The sequence below is a fragment of the Neomonachus schauinslandi genome, chromosome 12 (genome assembly GCF_002201575.2).
Source record: "Neomonachus schauinslandi chromosome 12, ASM220157v2, whole genome shotgun sequence".
Taxonomy (NCBI): domain Eukaryota; kingdom Metazoa; phylum Chordata; class Mammalia; order Carnivora; family Phocidae; genus Neomonachus; species Neomonachus schauinslandi.
In genome coordinates, this window is record NC_058414.1 from 72,844,429 (window position 1) to 72,867,066 (window position 22,638).

General features: G+C 39.2%; 1 protein-coding gene across 4 annotated transcripts in view; it reads left to right on the forward strand.

Annotated features, from left to right (window-relative positions):
- The window catches only part of CAV1 (caveolin 1), a 35,429-nt gene extending 14,542 nt beyond the window's left edge, over positions 1-20,887 (forward strand). For all 4 annotated transcript variants that reach the window (XM_021699363.2, XM_021699367.2, XM_021699366.2 and 1 more), the window contains exon 3: positions 18,670-20,887. In XM_021699363.2, the coding sequence (XP_021555038.1) occupies positions 18,670-19,011 (342 nt within the window). In that variant the 3' untranslated portion in view covers positions 19,012-20,887. The remainder of the gene's footprint in view (positions 1-18,669) is intronic.
- Positions 20,888-22,638: the final 1,751 nt, after the last annotated feature.

A 22,638-nucleotide genomic window follows, 5' to 3' on the forward strand; every position in this document is an offset into this window, starting at 1 on the left:
CTCTATTCCATCAGGATACCTGGTTTGTTTTGGGGCAAAGAGGTGTTAGTATGGCATTGTTTTAAACAGTGGTTGAGAATGCAAGTGGTAAACATCTAAAAGTAGAACACTGCAAAATGCATGCATTGTATGTACCAAAAGGTCAGTATGAAACATTATCTTTACAGCAAGCCTGCCCATCCACTCCCTCCTACACATTGCATATTCATACAATTTCTCAGCTTGTATAAACCCTTATTGTGACGTAAACTCATGAGAGAGTATGGCTTCTGCAAAGGGTGGCTGTTTTGTGACTTTCGACCAGAGGTTCTTTACCCAAGCTGTAGATCATCTGGGGAACAGTTCAAAATACTTTTGTGTCTATCCAATCCCTAGAAATTCTAACTGAACTAAACTATGATGAGGCCCAGGCCTACCGTACTGTGTTTTGTTTTGTTTTTGAAAGCTCCCCAGGTGATGCTAATGCTGGAATTGAATCTGGTTTAGACTCTCAGTTAGAATTTCTTAATAATAAAAACATGTGCTATGATAAAACCTTCAGGACCATAAGGGCCACAGTGGGGAAATTATTACTTCTTTAGGTCCTCATTTTGGGGAGTCCTTAGCATTTTTACTGGAATATGGTATTGTCTCTCAAATTCCTATTACAAAAAAATACTTTCTGGGACTCTACTGTAGCAGCTGCAAAAGACAGACTTTGTATGTGGGATAAATCTCATGTCACTTATGTAATCCAGCCCTACTGTTTCCCCTTTCTTTGCTTGTTCTTTCTATTCTCCCCAAGAGGAAGATCATCTGGTTACAGTATCATCCCTTTTCCCCCTTCTTCTACCTGGGTTCATGGCTCAGGCATACTAAGATGGAGCTAACGACATGCACTAGTTTTTCTCCTAATGGTGCAGAGGCTACAAGAAACTTCAGTGGACCTAGGGACAGGCAGGTCTCCTTCATTTCTCCAGTGCCTGGTGCAGAGAAGAGACCTCAAGTCACTAAGAAGTGCTTTACTGATGCCAATCACTCTTCAGAGCAGATGGGGAAACTGAGCCTCAGAAGAAATCTGAATTCTAGCCCTCTCTTGGACACTGACCTCAAGTGGTACCTTGGGCCTTGGAAAAGTCACTTGGACCCTTGGACAGCAGTTTCTTCACCTATAGCAATCAAGAAGAGACTAGATGGTCCCTAAGTTGCTTTCATTTCTTAAAATTCTGTGATCTGTTTGACCAGTATTCATAAAAGAGTGGAAGCCTGTAAAGGTACATGAAGTCCATGCAGAGAGAATGGTGGAAGACCCCTCATCTATACTACGTTTATTACCTTCTTCCTAGATTTTACCAATGGTCATTCTCATTCTTAATATTCAGGCTGTGGGGGGCGCCTGGGTGGCTCAGTTGGTTAAGCGACTGCCTTTGGCTCAGGTCATGATCCTGGAGTCCCGGGATCGAGTGCCGCATCGGGCTCTCTGCTCGGTGGAGAGCCTGCTTCTGCCTCTCTCTCTGCCTGCCTCTCTGCCTACTTGTGCTTTCTCTCTGTGTGTCAAATAAATAAATAAAATCTTTAAAAAAAAAAAATATTCAGGCTGTGGGATTTAGCTAGTCATTTTTGAAATACCGAGCTATCAACAGATAGCATGCTGAGTGCAAATATACCACAAATAAATATTTGGGACTAAAAAGATCAAGAGCTGGAGTTCATTTCCCCTTCTCATCTGTGCTCAGAACTGTGTGGTCCCTTTTATTGCCCTTGCCTCAAAATTGGGCTTTTTGTGTTCCAAGATAGATCAGAAAATCAGTTCCAAAGTAGGTTACAAACTTTCAGGAATCTTTTTTTGTAACCAGTTAATCCCTCTTTAGTTCACATAACAGAGTGCATCATTACCTGCAACTTTAGTTAGAGCAATGGTCTTAAAAAGGTCTAGCTAAATAAGAATGCTCAGACTTTCCAAGGGCTGACAGTTGTCAAATTCATCGAGTTCATGTGGCCACATTTCTGAAGTTCTTTTAACAGCCCATCTGTGAACAATTGGATCAGATGACTAAGAACTACAGAGCAGAAGCAGTATTACTCTGAGTCAGATTTTCCCATTAGCCAGCTATAGTTTATTTCTCTCTGATCCATAAAAAGTTTCAAATTTAGGGCCCTGTCTGATTTTAATCCCATCACTTAGCACCCAAACCGTATGATTCTGAAGGTAAACATGAAGCTGTTTGAATTCCAGACCAACTGAACATTCTTCAGGAACTCATCAGCTCCCTAAGCAAAGCTATGTGTACATCTGTAGGTTTGAACCCAAATTTCATGAGAAGCAAAAACTGAATTAATCTGACTTCACTGTCATTAATCACCTTTGATCACTCTTTTACCAAAATTACTGTGACTGGGTTAGAATAAATTAGTGCAATCAATAAATGCAATTACTAACCCTTGGACAGGATAATAAGACATTCCGAACTTCTTTCCAAAAGGAGATTTTATCAGGTTATTACTCTTGTAAATAGAAGAAAGAGAGAAATATAATGTAGCAAAATGGCAGCATTCACTAATTCATTCATTAATTCAGGAAATATTAACTTAGTACTTATTATATTCCAGGGAGCTTATAGTCTAGTAGCAGAAATAATCTCTCTCTCCCTCTTTCTCTCTCTCTCTCTCTGACACACACACACACACACACACACACACTCACTCAAACCATTAAATAAATAAATGTCAGATACGCTGGATGATAAAAACATCCAGGTGAATACGACCCAGCAATTGCACTACTGGGTATTTGCCCCAAAGATACAAATGTAGGGATCCGAAGGGTATGTGCACCCTGATGTTTATAGCAGCAATGTCCACAATAGCCAAACTATGGAAAGAGCCAAGATGTCCATCGACAGATGAATGGCTAAAGAAGAGGTGGTATATATATATACAATGGAACATTATGCAGCCATCAAAAAGAATGAAATCTTGCCATTTGCAATGACGTGGATGGAACTGGAGGGTATGCTGAGCGAAATAAGTCAATCAGGAAAGACATGTATCATATGATCTCACTGATATGAGGAATTCTTAATCTCAGGAAACAAACTGAGGGTTGCTGGAGTGGTGGGGGGTGGGAGGGATGGGGTGGCTGGGTGATAGACATTGGGGAGGGTATGTGCTAGGGTATGTGTGAATTGTGTAAGACTGTTGAATCACAGACCTGTACCTCTGAAACAAATAATACATTATATGTTAAAAAAAATTAAAAAAGAAGATAGCAGGAAGGGAAAAATGAAGGGGGGGAAATCGGAGGGGGAGACGAACCATGAGAGACTATGGACTCTGAGAAACAAACTGAGGGTTCTAGAGGGGAGGGGGGGTGGGGGGATGGGTTAGCCTGGTGATGGGTATTAAAGAGGGCACGTACTGAATGGAGCACTGGGTGTTATACGCAAACAATGAATCATGGAACACTACATCAAAAACTAATGATGTATGGTGATTAACATAATAATAAAAAAAATCCAGGTGAGAAAAGGGGTGTGGACCAGAAAGAAGTCTTTGAAGAAAGAACATTTAGGTTAACACATGACCAATAACTTAGAGTTAGCCAAGTAAAGAGTGATGGAAGGAATGTTACAAGCAAAACCAATGGCCGGGTGGGAAGGCCCTAAAGCAGGGAAGGGCTTGGACCACTGTCCTGAAAGAAATTACTCAAAATTCCAGTGTACACTCACATGATTACTAATTTGGAGAAAAGCAAGAAAATGAATTCCTCTTCCTCAACAGTTAAGGTAGTGCACCACAGAAGGACATTACCTCTCCTTGGTAATGATTCCTGAGTGAGCTTGAGCAGCCAGAGGCCATCTCTATTTCATTTGCACTACTCCCTTTCCAATGACCCATAACCAGCTCATCAACCCTATTCTGGCTCTGTTTCCTTGTTTGATTTATTCCATCCTCAAAAAGTAGGTGCTTCATAAATATCGAATGCATAAATGAATGAATGAACACACAAGGCCACAGTACTATAGACCAAAAATTCCTGCAATAAATATATAAGCATTCTAGGCTATAAATATTTCTAAAGTTCAAGTCCTATCTCACCACATCAAATTCTGATTTTCTAGAGCAGTGGTTTTCAACCAGGGATAATTTTGCACCCCCTCCTAGGGGACATTTGGCAATGTTTGCAGTTATTTTCAGTTATCACAGTTTAGGGGGTACTACTGGCTTCTAATAGGTAGAGGACAGGGATACTGATAATCACTCTACAGTGCACAGGACAGCATGTCTACATTCACCCCAACAACAAAGGATTATCCATTTCGAAATGCCAACAGTGCTCAGAGAAACCCCATTGTAGAGGTGGGGGGCTGTGTCTTGGGAGCCACATATGAGCTATGATTATCCTTGTTTACATCTGACAAGATCTCTAGTTTAGATCCTCTTCCTCACTTGCCTAGCAATGTTCAAACCTGCAGAGATTTATTTCATCCATTTTCTATTTGTTTAATAAACAGACTCCAAGCACTGGAGGGAAAAATATTCCAGCAGTGAGGTAAGATGAAAGTTATTAGTAACCCTAGTTTGACTTGACTGAATGGTAGGAAACAACCCCTTCCATCAGGAAGTGAATTGTAGAAACTGAAAAGGAGTTAAGACTGTTTAAAAAGCTTTGGTTCAAACAAATGTCTATGCGAACCAATAGGTAGTTTGAAAATGGTGAAGACATTTCTGTTTCTTATGTCTTTGTTAGAATGGAAAGAGCTTTTATTTTCTCTACTGTGGTAATCATTCATATTTGTCCCATGACACACCCAGAAGTTTAAAAGAATAACAAACTCCAAGTGTAAACACAGAATTGAGTGAGGAAGTAAGGCTTGCTCACTAAAGTGAATGAATCCTTATAATTGCCTGTTTGGATCGAATAAGATTTCCATGCATTAACCAATGCAGGACTTTTCTATTAAGAAAGAGAACTTCCAACACTTCCAAGGGCTGAAGTTATTTCTCCTCAAGGATGGCACACACAAGTGCCCCCAAGGTATCACTCCTTCCTGTTCAAGTTCAATGCTTCAGTCTCAAGGCTCCTATCACTAGCCCTTGCATGGCCTATTTTTACACTATTCACTGTTCCATGTCATTCATTTGGTGACACTCAATAAGTGCCACCAAATCGATACCAGAAGCCTGAAGATTTAAATAAGGAATCAAAAGATATGCAGCCTGCTTTGTACTGAGCCATCTACAACTAGGCACTTTTTGTGACCATAAAAATGTGAGGCTATGTGGACTGAAGAGATATTTCTGGGTTCCTGAAGAAGGCTCAGAACCAGCTGGTTGCAGGCACACTGAATGTGGTTTTAGGTTTCTACCTGGGATCCCAGAAAAAAAGGGTGGACAGCCTACTCGAGGAAGTATGAAAACGCTCTGGAACCCGGAAATCATCTCATCATGGAGGATAGTTTTTAGCAATTTTTCAAAGGGATGTATAATCATTTCCTGGGGCTACCTTAACAAGTATCACAAACTGGGTGGCTCATAGTTCTGGAGGCCAGATGCCCAAAATCAAGATGTCACCAGGGCCATGCTCCCTCTGAAACCTGTATGGGAATCCTTCTTTGTCTCTTCTTAGTTTCTGGTGGTTTGCTGGCAATCTTTGGCATTCCTTGGCTTGCAGTGCATAACCCCAATCACACGGCCTTCTCCCTGTGTGTTTTCTCATTACCATCTTCTTATAAGGATGCCAGCCATATTGGATGAAGGGCCCACCCTAGTCCAGTATGACCTCATCCTAATTACATCTGCAAGACCCTGTCTCCAAATATGGTCACATTCTGAAGTACTGGGGATTAGGATTTCAACATATCTTTTTGAGGGGGACACAATTCAATGCATAACAGGATGTAAACTAGGAATGTAAATCTTTGTTATCAAAACAGGGAAATTTAACTTAAATTTTCAAACCGTAATACAAACCCTAGGGTAATTCATACTCTCTCCTAAGAAGAGCAAAAGATGGAGAAACCTGTTGGCTACTTTCAAATGAATGAAAAAGAAAAAGAAGGCAAAAAGGAATTAATCTAAAGCAAAGAGAGTCCCATTACTTCATGTTGGTGCCACTTTCTGACAAATCCAGGAGCTCAGTCAGCTGGGGCATCTTCTTCCCCAGGGCATATTTGGTTGCCGTGTGCCTCATGTTTATAATAAACTCCAGAAGGTTGATGCACTTGATAGAGATGACCTAATCCTTCTTGTTTGCATAATGGCAGAATGCAAAATAAGCATTCACCTGCCTGAAATGATTTCAGAAATGCCAAAAGGTTCTCCTTTTCCAAAATATCTCCTCCATTTCTCCCAACGCTGTTACTGAAATCCCTGACACTTCCCCTCTTCTCCTGGTTGGAGTGCCTGGGCCAGAAGCTCCTGATGTAGCACCGGCCATTGCCCAGGCACTGTCCCAAACATTTTGCATAGGTTAAGTCATTTAGCATATAGAACAGTCCTATGAAGTACTATTTTACCACCAATTTACAGGTGAGAAACTAAGACAGAGAGGCTTAGTAGCTTATGTGAGATAACAGAGCAGAGTTAAGATTCAAACCCAGCCCTGGTGCTATCAACCAGGGAACAAACTGCCTCTCAAAAGTACGGAGCAACACAGTAACTAACCTACTGTCATGCCCACTCAGAAATGAGTGTCAGATTTTTCAGAGCCTCTCACCTAGCAGAGAATGAATCCTAAGGCAGTTTGTTTCTCAAAGTGTTCTCCCCAGACCACTTGCATCAAAATGGAGGGAGGGGGTACAGATACCTGGACCCTACCTTAGAACCACTGATTCAGAATCCCAAGGCCCAGGAATCTGCATTTTAACAAACATCCCCAGAAACTTCTTGAGTGTACTAATGTTGGATAATCACTGGCCCTACAGGAATGGAATAAGATATAATGGTGTGGTAAATCTGGAAAAGCCAGAGAATGATGACAAGGCAATGGGGACCCTGGTAACATGGTCAGTCAAATGACCCCGGGATCCTGGCTATAGAGGAGCTTGGCTGCTGGGGAGTGAGGGTAATGCTGAGCATGGAGGTTTGACAGCAGGAGGACAGCCACATCCTCTGGCTTGGATCACTTGCTCTGTCCTGGTGACCATCATTATTTGCTGAGTCAGGGAGGCATGTTCTATTAGTTTGGATGGGAAGCATGGGTACAGGCAAGAAAGAGCAACCAGAGCATGTGGATTCAGAAATTCCTATGTGATTCCATTTGAATGAGCAGGGTTGCATAAACAGAACGAGAATTTTGGTGTGGGGTTAAAGAGAATGGTATGATAGAGGGAGAAGTGAATGAGGATCTGAGAGACATAAGTCCTGTATTTGGTCCAGTCACTGATTACAACCTCGCTGAGGCTCAGTCTCCTAGTCTGTAAAATAGGGAAGATAACTCCTACCTTGCCGCTCCTCACATACATACAGGATGTGATGTGAACCCAGTGAGGCATATAGTGCTCCATAATGTAAGTTATTGCATCCCAAGGCCTCTGTAAAAGTCTGCTGCCTCTGAATAAACAGTTGACCCTTGAACTAATGGCACCAACCCTCTGTGCAGTCAAAAATCCATGTATAATTTTTGACTCCCCCAAAACTTAACTACTAAGAGCCTACTCTTAACCAGAAGCTTTACTGATAACATGAATAGTCAATTAACACATATTTTGATTATTATATGTATTACGTACTATATTCTTAAAGCAAGCTAGAGAAAAGACAATGTTATTAAGAAAGTCATAAGGAAGAGAAAACACATTTACAGTACTGTATTGTATTTATCAAAAAAAAAAATCTGTGTATAACTGGACCCACACTGTTCAAACCCATGTTGCTCAAGGGTCAACTGTATCTACCACCCTAATGCTCTGCCTCTCTCTGTACCTCTTTCTTATACTCCCGCCAGGAAAGTAAACATAGTCACCTATATTCACTCTAAAGTACAAATTACTTGTAGGCCTCCTTTCCTGCCCTGGGAAAACACACACACACACACACACATGACAGGAAAACATGGGGAGAAAAAACAAGTTTACTCCCTCCCTATCCATTCCCCACTGGGGTGTTCTGCTGATCCCCTGCTTCCTTTCCAAGACCCCACCTCACCATACTCCACTGCATGCCCCCTGCTTTTAGGCTAGGTTTACACAATTGTATTCAGATCACTGGGGGCAAAACCCAACCAAGCAAAAACACCCTTTAATCAATACTTTCTAAATCATCTTTCCTTAAAGGTGAAGACTTCTGAGCTTGAATTGCCCCTTTCCATGGTGCCCAAGTCACCTAAATGATAACCAACCCTCCACTTCATTTTGATCAGAATGTTCATTGCATCATAGGGCTATGGTAAATAAGAACATCATTTTGAATAAAATGGGATACCAAAAAAATAGATAAATAAAAGTGCACTGTGATAGCAGGCAAAGAATGAATAGGAGATAATATGGTGGTTAGTGAAATGTTATATATATGCCTATATCCTTCTGATGGACATTTATAGCTCCTTTTAAAAAGTATACATATTGAAGAAATATTTATTTGCTAATTAATGTGTGCATAGTACTACTAGGTATCATGGAAGATACCAAGATGGGTGCAACAGACCCAGACCTCCCTTTAAGTCCTGGTTTGGTCCAGTCATTTATTAGTAAAGTGACCTCTTCTTAGTGGGAAAGTAAAGGACTATTTTCCATTCTTATTATGAAGATAACCTAGAATTTCACAAGTTTGTGAAGAGAAGCAGATGAGTGAAACAGGGCACTATAAATGTGAAGTATCATTATTCTGAGGCTTCTGTAATGTCTGGAAAGCAACAAGAGGAAGGTCAGTCCAAAGGAAGAGACTCAAGGGTCCCAGCTAGAGGCCCAGGTCAAGGACTGCAGATCTTCTCTGAATTCCTCCCCTTGTACCCCAACCCTCTCCTCTCACTCAGAGAGGTAGATAAATACCCCCATTTTACCCTCTTCCAGCTTGAAACCCTGATTAGTAATGCAGACATCTCCCCTCCTCCCCAGGAGGCAACCCTGTGTTCTTGTGCAAGGTGAAGTTGCCTAGTACCTGCCACCCCAAGGCAGCCCAAATCACATCAGTGTTCCCACCCCAGGTTTACATTTTTCTTAGGGCTGCATAGGGATCCCCTGGGAATCCAAGTAATTGCAGGCATTAACACAATCCAGGCCTCCTGTTTTTAGTTGGTGCTGCAAGAACATTGTAGCCTTTTCCCTCAGTGACCCAGTAAACACGTGGGTATTTGCCCTTGCCCCTGAGAAAACACATGGGCATTAGGGTAAAGTTCCTGTGTTCTGGTAACATTTAATTGTGCTAGTTCTCAACCCTCTCTACGCCCACACATTCGTGCACATTTATTTTGTTGACTTCAAAGGCTGCTCAGCATGTTGGAAATATGTGTGAGAACAGTGAAGGGAGCTTGCAATTAGTCTAAACCTTCTTTCTGGATGACTGGGTTTGGTACATACGTTCGAATTTTAGAAGTACATATTTGGTATTTTTAAATATACTTTTGTTTATACTGGGTTTAGAATCATGAAAATAAATCAGGATTTCTATTGCCAGTTAGTGTGTTTTTCATAATAAATAAGTCATTCATCCTCGTCCAATAATACATATTTATAGGTTTAAATTAGGAAAAGCTTTTCAAAAGGAATTTCCATTCATTATCCACCAACTTCCAGATGCCATCCAGCATATGAGGAGCTTCCAGAGAGAAGCAGGAAGCAAACTAGGGCTTCAAGGCATGGAGGGAAAAGAAAGAGTAGCAAGGACAAAAAGGAGCTGTTACCAGATCCAAAGGGGCAGGCATAACTCTGGTTTAGTCTTTTGCATGAGAAAAGAAGAGAAATCTTGTTAAAAATACAGATTCCCCAGGTCCTGCCCCAGAGAATCTGATTTGAGAATGAAATGGGGCCTGAATATTTGCATTTTAACAAGCACCCTCCCCCAGTTGATTCCTTTGCCACATGGTCCCTGCTGAGAACCCTCAGGAATTGGGAACCCCTGTGTTAGTTCGCTCACAAGTATTAAGCCTAAGAGTCCAGATTTGGTGATGGGCCTTCTATATGGAGCTGGCTCTGAGTCTTTGGTACATATCTGGTCATAAATCCAAGCCACTTTAAGTAAATGGATGATTACACCATAAATAGCCTAAAACTTTTCTAACATTCTGTTTGACGTGAATTGAAGAAAGTTGAAAATGCTCTTTCCTTTTCATATATTTCTGAATTTTGCCCCAAGAGCGAATTCCAGGATATTTATTTTGTTGTTGTTGTTGTTATCTCAGTTCAATTCATTAACATCTAATGTATTATTGGTTTCAGAGATAGAGGTCAGTGATTCATCAGTCTTATATAATACCCAGTGCTCATTACATCACGTGCTCTCCTTAATGTCCATCACCCAGTTACCCCATCCCTTCACCCTTCCCCTCCAGCAACGCTCACTTTGTTTCCTATGATTAAGAGTCTCTTATGGTTTGTCTCCCTCTCCGATTTCATCTTGTTTATTTTTCCCTCCCTTCCTATGATTAAGAGTCTCTTATAATTTGTCTCCCTCTCCAATTTCATCTTGTTTTATTTTTCCCTCCCTTCCCCTATGATCCTGGGTGAGATCATATGATAATTGTCTTTCTCTGATTGACTTATTTCACTTAGCATAATACCCTCTAGTTCCATCCACGTCATTGCAAATGGCAAGATTTCATTCTTTTTGATGGCTGAGTAATATTCCGTTGTGTATCTATACAACACCTTCTTTATCCATTCATCTGTCGATGGACATCTGGGCTCTTTCCATAGTTTGACTATTGTGGACATTGCTGCTATAAACACTGAGGTGCACGTGCCCCTTCGGATCACTACATTTGTATCTTTGGGGTAAATACCCAGTCGGGCAATTGCTGGGTCGTAGGGTAGTTCTATTTTCAACTTTTTGAGGAACCTCCATACTGTTTTCCAGAGTGGCTACACCAGTCTGCATTCTTACCAACAGTGTAATAAGAGGGTTCCCCTTTCTCCACATCCTCACCAACATCTGTTGTTTCTTGACTTGTTAATTTTAGACATTCTGACCAGTGTGAGGTGGTATCTCATTATGGTTTTGATTTGTATTTCCCTGATCCTGAGTGATGTTGAGCATTTTTTCATGCATCTGTTGGCCATTTGTATGTCTTCTCTGCAGAAATGTCTGTTCATGTCTTCTGCCCATTTCTTGATTGGATTATTTGTTCTTTGGGTGTTGAGTTTGATAAATTCTTTATAGATTTTGGATACTAGCCCTTTATCTGATAAGACATTTGGAAATATCTTCTTCCATGCTTTTGGTTGTCCTTTGGTTTTGTCAACTGTTTCCTTTGCTGTGCAAAAGCTTTTTATCTTGATGAAGTCCCAATAGTTCATTTTTGCCTTTGTTTCCCTTGCCTTTGGGACGTGTCCAGCAAGAAGTTGCTGTGGCCAAAGTCACAGAGGTTGCTGCCTGTGTTCTCCTCTAGGATTTTGATGGATTCCTATCTCACATTTAGGTCTCTCATCCATTTTGAGTCTATTTTTGTGTATGGCGTAAGGAAATGGTCCAGTTTCATTCTTCTGCATGTGGCTGTCCAATTTACCCAACACCATTGGTTGAAGAAACTGTCTTTTTTCCATTGGATATTCTTTCCTGCTTTGTCAAAGATTATTTAACCATAGAGTTAAGGGTCCATTTCTGGGTTCTCTATTCTGTTCCATTGATCTATGTGTCTGTTTTTGTGCCATACTCTCTTGATGATTACAGCTTTGTAATAGAGCTTGACCAGGATATTTATTCACTGTATATAATTTTCTATAAGCATGAGAATTGAATTATGTAATAGAGAAGAGAAAGGAAATAGAATATAAGAAATGAAAAAAAAAAAGAAAATTAGAAATGATAATCAAAATAAAGGTGGTTGCTTTGGAATTGTTTTAATTATCCCTGGTGGCATAACAAATTACCCCAAAATTCAGTGTCCTATAACAACAAACATTTATTATCTTCAGAGTCAGGATTCCAAGCGTGGCTTAGCTTAGTAGTTCTGGCTCAGGGCCTCTCAAGGCTGCAACCAAGGTATGAGGGCTGGAGTCACTTCAAGGCTCAACTGGGAAAGGACCTACTTCCAAGCTCACTCACATGGCTGATAGAATTCAGTTCCTCCCAGGCTGTTGGACTATGGGCCTCAGTTTCTCAGTGATTGTTGGCCAGTGTCCTCCCTCAGTTCCTTACACACAGACCTCTCCATAGGGCAATTCACAACATAGCACTGGCTTCTAGCAGGGCAGACAAGCGAGAGAGTAAGAAAGGAAACAAGACAGATGCCACAGTCTTTTGTAACCTAATCTTGGAAGTGACACCCCATCACTCTTGCCATGTTTTATTATCTAAATCCACATCTCTAACTCCAGCCCACACTCAAGGGGAGGGTATTACATGGGGCATGCATACCAGGAAGTAGGGGAGAAGGAATCATTGGGAGCCATCTTAGATGCTATCACAATTATGTTAATTTGTCTCTTTCACAGTTAATTTATCATCTTATTTATGCTTTACTAGAACTAAATGTTAATGTAAAGCCAACATTTTGTGATACAGTTTAGGAGCATATTCTGGGAATAGAGTCTAGTAGTGCTAAAAAGATACATTGAGTTTAGAAATTGAACTCAGATCTCTAAATGTGGAAATATACAACTACTATGTCAACCGACAGAAAAGACTATTAGTTACTGTATCACTTAGGAATGTTTTCTGCTATAGGTAACTGAAAATCTGAATAGCGTGGCTTAAAAATAAGTATATATATATATGTGCTACCTTAGAAGTCTAGAGCTAGCCAGTTACTGGCATTGTTTTTATAGGTTGACAATGGCAAAAGCAGCATCTTTTATACTCTTAGCCTTTAAAACATACATGTCACCTCATCGTCACAAGATGACTTCCCTACATCAAGGCACCACATCATACATATTCTAAGGAGGATAAAAGGGCAAAGGGCCATATCAAGCCCTGCCGTCTCTTTTCATAAGGAAGAGAAAGCTTTCCCGGAAGTCCCACCCAGCAGATTTCCACTTAGCCAGAACTGGGCCACATGTCTTCCTTAAACCAATCTCTCACCAAGGAGACTAACACTACCCTGGCAAGTCCAAACCAACCTAACTTATCTGTGAGATCAAAGGATTATTGCTATTACCTGAATAAATCAGGATTCTGTGGATGTTGGGCAGACAACACCCAAGTCTTCAGAAACCACCTTGTTTATTGTTAATTATGTGTTCTGTATATCCAATACACTGACAATTTCCACTAACAGTCTAAAAAGATATTTCCTCATAGAAACAGAATATGCAAGCTTCATTGCTTATGAGACCCTAAATGTACTTAAAGTTTCCCTCTTGAAAATTCCTTACTCAGAAATAAAATGTCCAGATTTTAGGACAAAAAACGACCCTGTATTTTATTAATCCTGTGTACATATAAAAAATGTTTTAAATATGGCTGTGACATACTTTTAACAAGATGAAACCTTCTTAGATTTATTACATTAGTAAAGTATTATCAAAACACAAGACAGATTGCTTTTCTTGACATCTGCTGCTAGATTTTTGTTGACTTATGTTTCTGAAATTATAGCATCATAAGTCAATGCTGCACAAAGGAATTTAATATCATTTATAAAAATCTAGTAATATAAACTGTTGATTCCTTATAAAGCATCTATTAAGACATAGAAATATCACTGAAACACATTTATGCTTTTGATCTTGAGGTCTGCATAATGATTCTTGCCAGAAGGGCAACTTGTTCCATAGATTACAGAACAGAAAATCAGTTCTTGGCAAAGCAGGACAACCTCATTGAGGCATCCCATTTTAAGAATATAAATGGCACCTGCATCTCTCGGTTTTTGTTTTTGTCTTAGAGCAAATCTCTAATTCCTCTTCTGCTCCAAATCTAAGTGAGCAGATGAAGTTCCAGTCTAGGCAAGACCTATCCTCATTAAGGAGTAAGAGGAATAAGTCCCTGAAGAAATGGGACTCCAGAGTGATAGTTCTAATGAGGGATAAATCAACCAATGATGGATGTGAACAATGAACACACTGGGGATTGTCAGAGAGAGGCACCATCACTCATTCAATAATAGACCCATGGGACTTCTTGAGAGGAAGATGATGTTCAAGTTCCAACACAAGCCTCGTTGTCTTTTGCACTGGCTACAGAATGTAGCAGCTAGACTGACAGGGGATGTGTAGCAGACAGTAGCAGAAGAGCCCAGGAGAGTTTCTAAGCCTGAATTCCAATCCTGTGTCTGCCATAGGTGGGAAGGTATCCTTGATCTAGTCATCTGACAGCTTTGGCCATCAATTTCTCAAATGGACTCCATTTCTTTAAGGATTCCTTTAGCTTTAAACATCTATGGAAATGCTGAGGAAACTGTGCTTTGGGTGATGGGGAATTTTGAACTAACTTTATATGGAATGACTGATTATCTAGCAGAACTTTCCTGGGTTCAGTGCATTATCGATACATATCAAAATGTGCAATGAAGATATTTTTTAGAATATTCCTTCCTGTTTTCTTCACCCTAGGTAGATATACAGAAATGTTCATGTTCATCCTGTAAAAAGCACATTCCTTCTAACTTCACATAGAAATAGCTTTCAAGTCAATGCCTTAGAAGGTAATGAGAGACTTACAGGAGACCTGGAGATATGAATGGGGTAGATGGACAAGGGATATGGTGAGAAAGATGTAAGTTCCTAGGGATATAGTGTTGAGCACAGGGCTAAACCTAGGCCTGGGGATCAGGAAGTTAAAGTTCTAATTTCAGCTTTTCCACTGATTTACTTGGGACCTTGAGAATGTCTGGCCCATTTTAATCCTTCTGTGCCTCAGTTTCCTTATCTGCCAATTAGAGTGAGAGTTCTTGGCTGGGTGCCCAGGATTGTGAGAACATACTGTGCGGGGCCAAGAAAATACAATCAGTACCAAAAATGCAAAACATTCTAGTTACTAGATGTCCTAACTTAAAATGGAAACACAATCAACAGTAATTCCTTTAATAATCAAAATGCGAATGTTTTAGGAAGCATATCTATGTGGGTCAAAATTAAGCAAGTAAGACTATTATAGGGGCTTGTAACCCCAGGTATATAAAAGCAAAAAGAGCTCACACTTGAAGTTGAACAAGTTTCAGCTTTGCCACTTAACATTTGTGTGACCTTGAGCAATTTTTTAACCACCTACACCACCCTCATCTATAAAATGGAAATAAAGGCCATGTATCTCAGAGAATTGTGGTGAAGATCATTACAGATCGAAATTAGCTCTTTTGAGCCACTGGTGCTTTGTGGTTGATAGTTTTTATTATAATTGTCAATTAAAAAGCTTAATCACCCACAGCAAGGAATTTTTTAATGCTACTATTTATTGAGCATTTACTATATTGTAATGCTCTATACCCATGGTAAGCACTTTACATAAATTATCTCATGTACTCCTCACAAAAACCTATTACTATTACTGTTGCAGAAATGGAAGTAGAAAGAAAATAAGCTTTATTTCTGGTTCCAATGTGTTTCCTTAACCTGCCTTACTTTTTTTTCTCAGCTGTATCTAATTGGCTATACTTCTAGTAATCTTTAGCTATCTTAAATTTTCAGGACTAAAACAGCAACTACTTAACTGAATATATTTATATAACATGTTATTTTTCTCATGTTGCTGTCCACCCCTGGAGACCTGCTCTAAATTCACTTGAAGATAAATCATGTTCACTGGCAGTTAAGAATTTCCAATATGTTTGTCGAAAAATGCATTTATAGTTATGCTTAGAAAAATAAAGTTATCAAGAAATCTTACCCACATTCATATGTCCATAGATCTTCACTAAGGACCAATTATATATATGATGTACATAACCTCATCACAACATCGTCCTCAGAGACCATGTTTTGAGAATTCTTACAGTTACCAGAAAAGTAAAATTCAGCAAACTCTTTTTTGTTAATGTGCTTTTTAACTATGAAATAGTAAAACTGCCTTGGAGAAAATTTGAAAAATATTTTTCTAAAGCAATGTGGTATTGAAGAAAGAGTCAGTATCTTTCAGACCAGATTCAAAACTCAAATCCACCTCTTATCTGTCTGGAAAATATATTAACATTTCTGAACCTTGCATTTTTCCTATAAAGTAGGAATAATATATTAAGAGTTGATGTGAGTTAAATGAGAAGTGTCTGATCATAATAGCAAGTCAACAAATGTTAGTAACTATCCCTTCCCTAGGAAAAGAATCTCAAGGCAGGCATGCTTCAAGTTCTGCTCTGTAAAGAGGTGGAAGTACCCTACTCTGATAAAGTGCTCCCTGCCCTCCTTTGATAGCAGACTATCTTTACTTTTTAATAAAAGTGAGGTACCCTCTCCCATTGTACACTCAAAATGTATGTTCCCATTTCAGGGCATTCATGGACCACAATTGCTCATCTTTTGTCTGTTCTAGTGTATTACTTTTGACTTCACCAAATCTTTTACAAAATAAGGTCATCTTTTTTAAAAAAATAAAACTATTGGGTATCTTGCAATTGGATGAAGAAAAACCACAGGTTTTTATTCTTAATAGCTTTGGGAAAATACAGTGTCAGAACAAAACCCCACAGTAGACAATTAAGTAAAGTGCACAGAAATGTCATTAAAGGATTGATCTGACTTGCCACATATTTCATGCAACCTTTTAAAACACACAACTAAATGTTTACCTCTGAGTCTAGATATAAAGAGGCAAAGAAAAAAATTGGAATGACAGTAAATTTGTTTGACTTCATGTACATAATTGCAGACACACCATTTTTACATATTACATTATTAAGGCATTGGACAATAGATCATGAAACAGAATGTTCTAGAAAATAAACTTTAATTATTGGTAAGCATCATGTACTTTTTCCAAAAGAAGTTTTATTGTGTTGAATCAAAGGTGGCATCTTGGCACTGAGAAGCTCCATGGAGTCACCCAAGACCTCATTCCCTAATCCTGAGCTTGCCTGGATTCCTGATGATGCTGGCAGTCATCAACTTGTTTGGATTTCAAACTACATTAGATCCCTTCATATAGCTGCCTTTGCCAAGCAGTTGAGCTGGCTCTGTCCTACTGTTCTATTGGTAATTTTTTTAATCCTATGCTTCAGTTGAGTTTATATAAATCCTTCCAGTGAGATAAAAGCTCCTGGGAATTCACTGTTTAGGTAACAGGTACTGTGGGAGAGAATGCTATTGGGAAAGGTATCAAGTTTGCATTCTGGTCCCACCATTGCTGTTTGCTTCACGTTAGCGAGGCACCTTCACCTCTCTGAACTTCTATATCTTCTTTTGTAAAGGATAACAAACCACCTTCTCAGATTGGTATGAAACCCCAGATCACATAGAGATGATGCATGTAGAAGCACTTGGTTACTGTTAAGTGCTATGTACTGCAAACTCATTTGATTACTTCCTGTGGCCAGCAAAAACGACTACTATAGGATTCACTGGTGTGGACCACTGATATTTGCATCTGTCTTTATTCAAAACTTTACTCTGTTTAATTCAAAAGTGAAGCTGTACCTTAACATGTTTTTAACTGCCTTCCTTTCTAACTTTCTTCTTGCTGTTAATGTCACCTTGGCTTTCCTTAGCTGGCAAATCAGAATCTCAAAGCTCAAAGCTCATCTTAGGCTTTTCTCTTTCCCTAACCTTGAAGTAACCAAATCCTGTGGGGTCTTCTTTTAAGATCCCTGAAATTCATTCTTTTATTTTCTTTTTTCTGGCCACAATTCTAGTTTGGGCCCTACCATCTCAAACCTGGGATACAACAACAGTCTCTTTGCCTTGAGTCTCTTTTCTCCAGCCTGTACACTGTTGTCAAATTCACCTTGATAAATAACCACATTGCATTCCCCCACTCCACTATCTTCAATAGACCCTCCACTGTATGTAAAATAAAATTGAGACTGGCCTCAACTTTTCTTTCTAGCCCACACAGGTCTATCTGCCGGTGACACTCACTGTACCACCCTTCCTTGTTCCTGGGATCTTGCTCACACCATTTCCAAGGTCCCTCCTTCCTTCTTCTCCAAATCATACTCCATTTTCCAAGCCCTGCCCAAGTCTCACCACCCCATGGAGACTTCTTGAGTCCTCACAGCTCACAGTGATCTAATTTGCTGAAGAAATTCTACCCATGGAGTGTTCAAAGAGTCAGCAATCAATTATGCACTAACTACCACTCAACACTGTATGTGTCGTTGTGTTGGAGTACAATTAGCTTAGGTCACGTCATTTACATTTCACTGAGCACCTTGTATACTTATCCATATTGCCAGGTTTTACTTAAAGGCAGGAAGTTTAAAGAAACATCTGGAGAACATGTTAGAAATTCTCCTGGATTCTACCCCCAGAGATGCAATAAGGTCCAGGTGGGGCCCAAATACCTGTTTCCAACAAGTTCAGAGTAATGCTGACGCTGCTGGGTACCTTCAAGCATCTCATATAGAACCTGAACATTAAAGATAATATGTATTTATGGATACTCAGTAGTGTTTTTTCCTCTTTTCTTCTACTGTAAGTTCATATTCTCACTTCTTCCTTTTAGATTGATTTTGAAGATGTGATTGCAGAACCAGAAGGAACACACAGTTTTGATGGCATCTGGAAGGCCAGCTTCACCACCTTCACTGTGACAAAATACTGGTTTTACCGCTTGCTGTCTGCCCTCTTTGGCATCCCAATGGCCCTCATCTGGGGCATTTACTTTGCCATTCTTTCTTTCCTGCACATCTGGGCAGTTGTACCGTGCATTAAGAGTTTCCTGATTGAGATTCAGTGCATCAGCCGTGTGTATTCCATCTACGTCCACACCTTCTGTGACCCGTTCTTTGAGGCTGTTGGCAAAATATTCAGCAATATTCGCATCAACATGCAGAAAGAAATATAAATGACATTTTAAGGATAGAAGTATACCTGATTCTTTTTTTTTCCTTTTAATTTTCTTGGTGCCAATTTCAAGTTTCAAGTTGCTGGTACAGCAACAGTATATGAATGAATTTTCTTGGTTCAGAACAAAGAAATCACTCAGTTTTCATAACTATTATTTGTCTCTTCTGAGCTATTTCACCTATTTTTTTTTTGGTGGTCTCGATTTTTTAAACCCATTTAAAAATTTTTCCTTACATTCTTATTTGCATGTGGACCATTGTTTTATTGACTGAGATATGGACCTATTGTTGAGAGGTAATTTGAGAGAAATATGAAGAACTGAGGAGGAAAAAAAAAGAACAAACAACCTCAAGTGCCTATTCTAAAATGTTGATCATTTTATGGTAAGGGAAGAATTCCTGGCTATGGCCATTAAGTGTACAGGTATGTGGGCAGGTTTTAAGCAAACTCTTCCCCCACCATCTGAAGTGTTAGTAGATTGTTGCTATTCACTTTAATGATCCAATTGGATCTAGTGATCTTTATCAAGTTAGAAAACATAATCTGCAGTCACATGTTCCAACTAATGCCTTACACTTCTTGTAATTTTAACCTGTGATTCTTTCTGTGCCTGAATATTTGTTATATAGATAATGAGACCTAAGTGCCTTCCTGTTCTTCACATTTTCCTTTTCAAATAGGGTCCAACTCATTAACTTTCATTAGGTCACCAGCCTTCCTGAAGACCAAAATTAGAAAATCCATTCTCCACGCTTGTTTCTGACTCTCAGAAACAGAGCTGGATAAAGTTCATGTCTGCATTTGATCACGCAGCATCTTTATCCATATCAAGTATGGTCTACATCAACCCCATGAAACGAATTAAGGTGAATGAATGGGACTGAGCCCTCTCTGGGCTGGCAGGAGTGGAAGCCAACTTTCCCTGCCTCTCATCAACTGAATGAGGTCAGCATGTCTATTCAACTTCGTTTATTTTCAAGAATAATCACGCTTTCCTGACTCCAAACTAATCCATCACTGGGGCGGTTTAGTGGCTGAACATTGTGTTCCCTTTTCAGCTGATCAGTGGGCCTCTGGGGAAGGGCTCGTAAAATGGAGGCCATTGTGTGAGACTGTCAGAATTGTTGCAAATGTGACCCCCTTCAAAGTAAAGCACTTGTAACCGTCTGTTACGCTGTGACACACAGCCCCTCCCCCTGCCAGGAGCTTTGGACCTAATCCAAGCATCACTTTGCTCAGAAAGAAGATGGGGAAGGAGGCAGTAATGAAAGATTGAGGTAATTTTGCTGGAATAAATTCAAATTCTTCTGAACTCAAAGAGGAATTTCACCTGTAAACCTGAGTCATAGAGAAAGCTGACTGGTACATTTAAAAGCTTTTTATTCCTCCTGCTCATATTAAGAGGCTGACCTTGGGGACATTATTTTTAACCTTCAGTTATATGCTTTTATTTTTATTTTCATATACCTATTGGAACTCTGCTTGATTTTATTTTTCATCTCTTCTAGTTTTCCTGACACTTTAATTATCAACCTGTTACCTACGTTTAAGTTTTGCATTTTAAAACAGACACTGGCATGGACATAGTTTTACTTTTAAACTGTGTACATAACTGAAAATGTAGTATATTGCATACTTTTTAAGTGTAAAGATATTTTTATCTTTATATGAGGAAAATCACTTGGGAAATTGCTTTGTGATTCAATCTGTAAACTGTGTATCCCAAGACATGTCTGTTCTAGTCCGTCATGCAAATCAATTGCTGGTCCAAAAGATTGCTGAAATTTTATATGCTTACTGATATATTTTACACTTTTTTATCTTGCATGTCCTGTAAAGGTTAAAAGCCTGCACAATAAAAATGTTTAACAGTTCAACAGTCAGCTTCACTATTTTTCCCCAAAACAGGTATGTATGTCAGTGTCTGTGTGGTGAGCGTGTACATAGTGTGTGTACATATTTGTAGTATGTTTGTGGGAGGTAATGGTCTTCCACTTGTCAATTATTGCAAAGTGGGATTAGGTGGGATCATTGTTCTAAGGCCATCACCATGCATAACTTACCTCAGATAAAAGTTATAATTAATAACAATTTATTTAGCAGTTTACCCAATGCTTTATTTAAGTTTTTATTTAAATTCCAGTTAGTTAATATACAGTGCAGTATTAGTTTCAGGTGTATGATACAGTGATTCAACACTTCCATACAACACCCAGTGCTCATCACAAGTGCACTCCTTAATCTCCATCACCTGTGTAACCCATCTCCCCAACTACCCTATGTGTCATCTAATTTGAGCCCCCCAACAACTTCGTGTGATGGATATTAATATTCTCATTTGGTAAAGGACACTTCCAGGAGGCTGATGCTTTGAAATTTGCCATGTCTTAACTGGGACTTTTTTTAAGAGGCATATTTCAGTCACAATTTATTTTTGGCCTTGGCTAAATTTACATTCAGAGCTTTTGTATTATTCAGGGTTCTGCAGAGAAGCAGAACCAATAAGAAATATATTGATTCTTCATATTCACAAATATATTGGTATATATAAAGAATAATATACAAAGCTATATAAAGACATATACACAAAGATAGATAGAGATTTATTTTAAGAAATTGGTTCACAAGATTTATGGAATCTAACAAGTCTCAAGATATGTAGGGTGAGTTGACAAGCTGGCGACCCAAGAAAACCAATGGTATAATTCCTGTCTGAAAGCTGGCAAGCTCAAGACCCAGGAAAAGCTGATGTTTTAGTTAAAGTCCAAAGACAGTAAAGAAACTAATGTCTCAGTTTGAAGGCAGTCAAACAGGAGGAATTCTCTCTTATGCAGAGAAGGATCAGCCTTTTGGTTTATTCAGTCCCTTCAACTGATTGGATAAGGCCCAGCTACATTGGGGAGTGCCATCTGCTTTACTTAGTCTACCAATTTAAGTGAGATTCATCAAAAAACACCCTCACAAACATTACCCAGAATAATGTTTGACAAAATATCTAGGCACCTTGTGGCCCAGTCAAATGGGCACATAAAATTAACTATCACAACTTCCAAACAAAATTTTGCAAAGGGAATCCTCTCGAATCTCTCTGAAATTCCTTTCATGAAGTTTACAGAGTCCCTCTCTTAGTTGGGCTCTCAAGAAAGTACTGAGACTACGTATTTAGTAACCCAGTCTGGCATTTATATTTGCCCAATAAATCCATTTCTAGTATATGAAGTAGAAACATGTCTTTAACCATGGTAGCATGTGAAATCCTGGCCAAAGTTATGCACCCAATTCAAGCAAAATTCATGAAGTGACTTTAAAGAGGGATCTTTTAGTTTTATTATTTGAATTTCTAAATGAATGCATATTAACAAAATCAAGACTTTACTTATATATATTTTAGTTCAGCCACACACATGAAACAGTTCCATTTCTGGACACACAAATAACTACATGGCTTCAGACAACTTTTATTCCATATTGGGAATAAGCAGCCTCATACTTCATACTTTCAGTAAGTGTTAGTTAAATAATAATACACACTAACCTAATAGAGTAGAGCTCTGTCTGAATAGTTGACTCATACCTTCTCTGATGTATGCACTGATATTTATATGTTCCAGTTATAAATTAAAAT